Source organism: Salmo trutta, chromosome 14 (assembly GCF_901001165.1).
Source record: "Salmo trutta chromosome 14, fSalTru1.1, whole genome shotgun sequence".
NCBI lineage: Eukaryota > Metazoa > Chordata > Actinopteri > Salmoniformes > Salmonidae > Salmo > Salmo trutta.
Window position 1 is genome coordinate 72,253,016 of NC_042970.1, and position 8,861 is coordinate 72,261,876.

The 8,861-nt window shown below is 40.5% G+C and overlaps 1 protein-coding gene across 1 annotated transcript; it reads right to left on the reverse strand.

The window, feature by feature from the left end:
- Window positions 1-1,549: 1,549 nt before the first annotated feature.
- Window positions 1,550-4,059, reverse strand: LOC115147293 (osteocalcin 2b). Its single transcript, XM_029689457.1, has 4 exons — window positions 3,883-4,059; window positions 3,513-3,716; window positions 2,963-3,095; window positions 1,550-2,359 (listed from the first exon to the last, which is right to left on the reverse strand). The coding sequence occupies exons 1-4, from the start codon at window positions 3,941-3,943 to the stop codon at window positions 2,257-2,259; spliced, it is 501 nt and encodes a 166-aa protein (XP_029545317.1). The 5' UTR covers window positions 3,944-4,059; the 3' UTR covers window positions 1,550-2,256.
- Between the last annotated feature and the right edge of the window lie 4,802 nt (window positions 4,060-8,861).

The following is an 8,861-nucleotide window of genomic DNA, read 5'->3' on the forward strand; positions in this document are numbered from 1 at the left end:
TTGAAATGGGGTATCAGCCTACTCAGTGACAACCACAGAAAACAACTTTGCTCTTATTAGGGAACTTTAACTGTGGGAAATTAGCTCACTATACAGCCTATTGAACATTCATATTGGACTGTGCAAGAGCTAAGACACTAATATTTGTGTAAAGTCTACACATTTGTGTTCTGTGAGTGTCAGTGAGTTGGCTGATACCCCATTTCATGGGTGCACAATCCATAGGTTACGCTGTACAGTGTAATATCAATGTCCAATATGCACAATAGACTGACTGGAAAGGTGATTGCCCTCAGTCAAGTCCTGCAATAAGAGCAAAGATGTGAATATTTGTGTAAACTCTACACAGTTGTGTTCTATGAGTGTCACTGAGCAGGCTGATACCCCATTTCATGGTCCCAATATCCATATGTTAGGCTGTACAGTGCATGTAAGTATGCCACCAATGCAATTCTAAAGTCTAATAAATCCACAGTGCGATTTCAACTGAATTTAACTTTTTGGTGTGAAATTAACTAATTATTGTATTTAAAAAATGTATATAACAACATTCCGACCTTGTTTAGCATGATCTAGTCCAAATATGGCATGAATCAACGATTTGTATTGTTTTGAATCACTTTCGATGGGGGACATTTATTTTGAAGGCAAACCGCAAATTCCCCTAGTGTGGCTAGCTTCACACAGATCGTAGGTTGATCTGTGGACGCGCGGTCACGTGAATACCGTAGCTCAGTTGGTAGAGCATGGTGTTTGCAACACCAGGGTTGTGGGTTCGATTCCCACGGGGGGCCAAGTACGAAGAAAAAAAAAAAAATGTATGAAATGAAAATGAAATGTATGCATTCACTACTGTAAGTCGCTCTGGATAAGAGCGTCTGCTAAATGACTAAAATGTAAATGTAAATGAATACTACCAGGCCAGGCTATGGTTATAAGAAGGATTACATACTATACTGTATTATGAAGTGGATGTGTGGACAGGACAGAATACACATTCTTTTCACGGCACTTCGATACAAAGGGATTTTCGTAGCAGGTTAAGAGAGCATTTTTGCGAACCCTAACCCTTTTCCCAACCTTTAACCTCAGTCTTCTAACCTGTTACGCATATTCTCCTAACCTGTTAAGTTTTCCTAGCCTCTACTAAAAAGTATCTTCGGAATCGAAGTGCCATGAAAATAGTTTTTCCCATGTGGACACTCAGCAGTTGAAGGGCTGTTGAAGGGAGGACGGCTCATAATAATGGCTGGAACAGAGCAAATGGAATGTATTTGATACCATTCCATTCATTCTTCTCCGTCCATTACCACGAGCCCGTCCTCCCCAATCAAGGTGCCACCAACCTCCTGTGGTGGACAGTCTGCAGAAGCAGTGATGACAGTCAGTGAGCTATGCCCTCGTGTTAATATCTTGTCTTTAGGTATAAAAAAATATTCAAACAAATACCGAAGAGGGCAATTGAGACAGACTGGTATAGACACATACATGGCCTAGATCCCAATACTGTACTCAATTTGCTATAAAGAAAACACCCAAACACAAAATATTAAAATGTTCTCCACTTTATTCAGCACTTATGTGCAAGACAGTAGTCAAAGTGGCATCAACAAGTTTTGAGTTTGCATACAAACTGTGATGTACTCACTCTTTCTAAACCCCTCCTTGGAAGATTGTTATCAACACTAAATCAATCAATACAAATCTATGACAGTATTGACTATCAGCAATAGTTACACTATGAACAGGAAACAATAATTTAATATTTATGGTTATAATACATTGCAGATAAATGATAATGCGCGCTTTAGCCTACCTAATACTACAAAACGGATAAAGATTAATACATTTATGATACAATACATTTGCAGTTGTAGCAATATTCTTTGTGTTATTGTGTTGAGCAATTTACATTAGCAGGCCCCTATAACCACAGGACTCAGTTCCTATATGCGTCTAGCTTCTCCTCAATATTACAAAAGTTTGGATCAGATATGCCTTTTCTTACATTACCCAAAACATATAGTTACAGCCAGCACTACGAGTACTGTAGCTACCAATTTCACTTGTGGCTGGTCTCGCAAAGTCCCATAACTGCTCCCTAAAATGTGGACGAAACCTGTTTGTGTTTGTTTTCTATGCCCTTATAAGGACACTGTTGGGAGTGGTTGATCCCTTCTCAAGAATGTAGCTTCATGATGGTGAAATGGAAGAGAGTATTTTCTCTCTCTCCAGTTTGCATAGTAAAGAGTCTGTTTAGAAGGGAGGTGGTCCATAGTATGCGGTGTATGCTGCAACGATGCCTGCTGTCTCCGCCATGTGCTCACAGGCCAGGTTGAGCTCGCACACCTCACTCAGACTGGACAAGAGAGAGAGAGAGAGAAAGTTGGGGTTAATTGACTTCTCATCAATTACACATTACAATTACAACTGTAGGATAAATGCACTTTATCAATTTGTTTCATGTGATTTTTTTTACAAAACAGCAGTGATATTCTGTATATTTTGCTCCAGTCATTTGGCTTGTATGAAGTACAGTAAGAGTGTTGCCTAAATGTAAACATGTTTAGGGTGAAATGTAAACAGATTATTTGGCTTCTTGGCGGTGACGATGGAATTAACATTCCACACACTTTTTCCTAAGCATCATTGCAACATCACACATTCTAACACCAAATCATGTGAGGTAACACCCTTGACTGTTAAATAACTAAATGAGGCATTCAGGAAAAGCGAACACCCCTAATTATAGTAGGTCACATTTGACATGTTTTTGACAGCTGTTTGCTGGCAGATAGCCATAGTAGAATGTGTCTATTTGCTATAGAGAATGTTGTCTTAATGTAGAATAGTCTATTAGCTTGTACATTTGCTATAGTGCAATGGTAGAGTAGTTCTGTGATGTGTTCTAGAAGTGTGTGTGTTCTAGAATTTCCAGTTCTAAAAGTGTATTGGAGCCTACCTCTCCACCTGGGTGAGGGTGAAGGCAGCAGCTGCAGGTCCAGCTGCCCTCTTCCTCCTCAGCAGCACTGAGGCCAGGTCTCTCTTCATAATCACGTCTGGCTCTGTAGCTGCAGCTGGGTCCTCTGCCGTAGCTGGAATACACACACGCACGCACGCACGCACGCACGCACGCACGCACACACACACACACACACACACACACACACACACACACACACACACACACACACACACACACACACACACAGTACAAATGTGGTTTTGCTTCCTTTTTTAGAGCAGCTACAGTAGCCTATATTTATGAACAGTTTAACTTCCCATTTTGTTTTATAAATGTCAACACAAACCTGTACACATACTCTTACACATTTCCTTAAACTGATACCATTACAAAAACAAACACAAAGAAGGCTACCCTCTTTCCCGTTTCTATGTAGATCTGCATATACTGCATACACTATCTGCTCTTATCAATGCATCTGTTAACTTTACATCAGCACACTGCTGAGCAATGACACCATTTAGAGTTAGTTAGAGAGATGCCAGACCTTCAGCACTAGCTGACTCTGAAGAAGCAGACTCTGAAGAGGATGAGGAAGAGTCCGAGTCCGAGGAGTCTGAGGCAGAGGCTGATGAGTCGGAAGCCGAGGAGGAAGAGGAGGAAGCTGATGAAGATGCGGAGGAATCTGCGGCTGGTGCTGGTTCAGCGGCAGGGTCAGGAGCAGGATCGAGGACCACATCAGGAGCCAGATCTGTTGAACAGAGAAAATCCCATTGTCTCGTTATAAGCATGTATGAGCGTTTATGTCTTATTATAAAACATGTTACGTTAGTTCTCTCGTTAGTTAGTCTCGTTCAGTATACATTGTCACAATCAGAAGTTATGATGAAACAACACAATATGCTTTCCCAACTTACCGTTCATGGACAGGGAGACCGACAGAACGGCCCAAATGGTCAGGAGAGTCAGAGACCTCATGTTGTTTTGGGGTTGTTGTCTTGCTGCTTTCTTGAACTACCAGTGAGTGGTAGTAATAGAACTTTGGTTCTTTCTCTCCTTCTTTCAATGCCTTCTTCACTATATATCCCTCCATGGTCAATATATACTGTAGTCATCCCCCTCCCAATCAGATACACAATATGGTCAGACTATGTGATTGGTTAGGGAATCGAATGTCAACTTGTACCACTTCCACTTTCCTGGACACTCATCACATAACAACCCACACACCCGACAGGCACAGGAACTGGCTAAAACACACCCACACAAACATACACACTCGATGTGGCATACATACATGTACACACAACCCATATAGCGGAGCCAATAAAATGAAACAAGTAGGGATGTGTAAGAAGGTTTCTAAAAATTTAATTCTTCTTCTATGTAGCCCCTTTAATTGCACAGGGAATACTACATTTGATCTAGAATGGACCTTACATAATCATCACACCAAGAATATTGTGTCTGAAAACAGAAAAGTGCTGGTTTGAAAATTAATATAGGCTTTGACTTGAGAAATATTATGAGGAACACAGGCTATTTCTGGCATTGTTATTGTTGTAGTGTATAAGTAACTTCCAAACTAAAGGAAACATCATCATAAAACATCTTCATTCAATTTGGTTGAGTCAAAGATCTCAGATGTCACAAACTAAATAAAGGTCAACTGGGCCTGCCCAGCTTTTTTTTTCTACATGACCCTAAGCATGATGGGGACCAGGAACCACACCTGTGTGCAACTGGTTTTAATGTCTATGGTGTGGAAGCACCTGCTTTCAATATACGTTATATCCCTCATTTATGCAAGTGTTTCCTTTATTTTGGCAGTTACCTGTATGTGCATGCTAAATTAAATCCTGTATGAGTTATATTCATTCACGCCAATTATTCTGAATTCCAACCAATAATTTCCCCCCATTTTGGTCTAAATGGAATCAAACCTGAAATTCTCCTGAATTCGATTCCATCCCCACCATTCATCAGTGTAGTATAAATAATCCCAACAGAAATACCTCAAAAAGCCAAACGGGTCAGAATAGAAGCAATATATCCCTCTAAATAAGACATTGTCTATAAGTTGTGATTGGATTTAAATCAGGCCCCAGCCAGTGGCGTTTAGCGGATGACCCTGGATCTGAGTTGCTGAGAGGCTCAGCTCCTCGCCTCAAACTCCCACCCCCACAAACCCCAAACTACAGCCCAGCTCTACCACACACTACTAATCGAGTGACTGGGAACAGCACTGAGACTCATTATGTGACAGAGATTAATTACAGCCTACCAGTGTCCCACTGAAGCCACAGCCGTTCACTATATAAAGGCTGGGGCCATTCAATTCCAGACAGATCCACAGCCACGCGGTTTAAACTAACTTAACGACCCAACTGTTACAGCCACACTTGATGTATTTTTGCATATGCACAGGTATAAACAGCTTGCCTGGGTTGCCCATATGTTAAATGCACAATGATTTGTGTGATATGCATATGGATTGGATAGATTTGTTTTGGTGGGGGCCTAATATAGACTGTGGTTGGTCGATATATAGAGATACAAGCTTGCATCTGATATCGGCTGATTTCATATTTCAATTTCCAGACTGTGGACTGGGAGTAAAGCCATATTGAAAGGTAAATATGGTAGATAATCCAATATGTCTTGATGTATATATTTATATATCTCGGCGCTGACACCAGCGGCCTGGTTGTGTGTTACAATGAGAAATACCATTGCCCTCTGCTGTAGCAGACTGATCTTGTTGTCAATCTCTTGCTGGTCTGTTCTTGGTGTTAAAGAGGCAATCTGTAGTTGCTACATCCATTTTTTGACATAAATTATATGATATGTACCCATTGATTCTTGAAGAATATAACTTATAAATGCCTCATGAGCTTAGTTCAACTGTCAAACCCCATACAGAAACCAAGATATGAGCTTGTTATACTCCAATGTTTACAAAGTGAATGTAAACAACCACTGTGTAGCCTCAAAACATGGTTAAAACTATAATTTTGAAATCCTGGATGGTCAGTCCTTGAATTTGCTCTGTCTATGAATTTGAGACTGGTTATATTTCTCCAGTCCCATCACTCAGCTTTTTACCGAAACTGGGAGAACGCCTTGTTTTGTTTCAACTGTTTGGTTATGGTTTCAACTGCTGATTGCCGCTTTAAGGGTTTTTCTTGGATAGTGTGGGGTGTAATTTCAATGTCTGGTCTAGCATCCATTTTTGTGAACGCGTTTCAATGCAGGAGGACAAAGTTTGAGAAAACATTTACCACAAAATCCCCGGTTGAATAAACAAAGAAGTTAAGAGTCTAGGCTTTTCTGCAGGATCAGGTCTGTTTTAGTGTGCATTTTCGTCCTGAAAATCACATACAGTGCAAGCCACATAGTAATCTGGACAGAATGTTTTACGGTTCTCCCAGTGCCGAAAGTGACACGGTTACAGACAGAGACAAGGGGAACTTAGCTCATTCCAGGCAGAGACAAGTGGCCTGTAGCTCATTCCAGATAGAGACAAGTGGCCCTTAGCTCATTCCAGACAGACAAGTGGCCCTTAGCTCATGACAGACAGAGATAATAGGCCCTTAGCTCATTCCAAAGACACAAAACTATGCTTCTTTTATTTTGCATACATTGTAAAGTTTAAAGAAAGTAGCTGACGGTTTTGTTAGTGCATGTCTCCCCTAGGGGACAATGTGGCAGTGTGCTATATAGTAACTATAATATTGTAATTATGTATTTGTAGTATGAGATGCTTCCATAGTCCTACTTGTTAAAACCATACACTCATTAATACAAAGGCGTTATGTATATAATCTTAAAGAGTGTTCAGTCTGAGCCATGACTGATATAAGAGGGGTTTTGAAATACCCTGTTGGACATTTTAGTAACTACACTGCTATTATTACACACCTAAGGGTAGAGATGATTTGGCCTAATTATTTGAAGCACATTGACCCTGTACAATATTCCCTGCCGTTCTCTGAGTGCAACTTCACTCTATAGTCATTCAACTTCACTCTATGGTCTATAGTCATTAAAACACAAGGGAATTGGAGTTTCTGACCTTACATAGTTGAGGCCAGTTGTATGACTAGCAACAGTGAAGTACACTCCTTTACAGAACCTGTGTGAATTGTTTGCTGAAAAGAAAAAATCTGGTCTTGCAAAGAGGGTAAGCTGGTTGAGGTGTAGGTTTTAGACTGTGTCTGCAGGAGGAAATCTAGGGATCTGAGGTGTAAAACAGAATACAGACGAGTCTTAACCTTGGGCTACCACATCTGGAGACAAGGGCAGACTTATGAGGAAAAGACTCGAGTGGAGAGAGAGAGATCACTAGCAACTATCTGACACCACAAACTATTCCAGCCATAAACAGCTCTCAAGTCTCACCCTGAAAGGCTGTGTGTATGGGTGAGGTTCAATAGTCAGTATATCTGTCACGGGATACTAGGAGTGTTGGTAGGAGTCAGGCGCAGAGAGCAGAGGTAAAGTATAACGTCCTTTATTTCTTCCAGCACAAACCGGTCACGCCAAAACAGACGGGCGCGTAAAACAAACGACCAACCCAGAACAACGGGCAAACAGTCCGGAGAGAGATAACAAGGCGTAAGCCAGCACATCCAAAAATACACAACAGCAAAAGTAATCCCACACAAACCTGGGCGGGCTAAACAGGCTTAAATAAACACAAATCAAGAAACACAATAGGGAACAGGTGCAACCAATAAGACTATACAAACAGAAAAGGAAAAAGGGATCAGCGGTGGCTAGTAGGCCGGCGACGACGACCGCCGAGCGCCGCTCGAGCAGGCAGGGAAGCCACCTTCGGTGGGATTCATGACAATATCAGTATAATAGTATATCTCCACCATTAAAATAAAATGAGGAGGACCATCCTCCTCATTGAAATTTCATAAAAATAAAATTGTGAAATATAAAAAAGTTATCCTTTTTAGATAAAACTATACTAAGTATATTCATATGTCACCAAATAATTTATTAAAACACACTGTTTTGCAATGAAGGTCTATGGTTACTTGACATCACTCTTTGGGGTAGCACCATGGTTTAGCTGGAGGACAGCTAGCTTACATTTTCATCTGGCTACATTGACTTCAATACAAAACCTAGGAGGCTCGTCGGCCTCATCTCCTTCCATAGACCTACATGTTAATTAACACAACTTCCAGAGGACGACCTCCAACCAATCAAAGCTTTTGCTTTGATGTTGTCCATCCAATCATATGATTAGGATAAGAGAATGAACCTGTGTTGTATTGGGGTTGTGAAGCTTGGTGAGTTGGTGACCTTATTGGATAGAGATTAGGAGTGAAAAGGTATAGTTGAGCATTTTTAGGATATTATTCAATTATTCAATTCAAATTAGTTTCTTCAAATTACAGGAGACGGAGGAGGTAGATTATATATTTTTTTCTTGGTTTTAGAACTTTATTTTTGTGTCCAGTTTGTGCAATTTATTTATATTTTCCTTGCTAAGCAGTAGCTAGCTACCAGCGCGAGCGTGCAGTTTTTGCTGCCAGAATGGCAGAATGGCAGAACGGCCAAAGCTACCGAAAATGTTGTAGACTTTTTGTTGAAGAAACCCTATCATTCTGTGGGATAAACAGAAAAAGGTGCGAATTAAAACCGAGGGTTAACGTCTGCCTGAGATCAGTTTCATGAAGAAGAATGAAAGGGAGACGACGTTCAATACCAATTGGTATCAAAACAGTGGATGCTTCTCAGAGGAGGAAGGGGAGGACCATCCTCCTCAGTGAATTTTACACAAATAATATTTTCCAAACATTTAAAAAGTTATCCTTTTTAGATAAAACTATACCAAAAATATAATCACGTTACCAAATAATTTATTAAAACACACTAT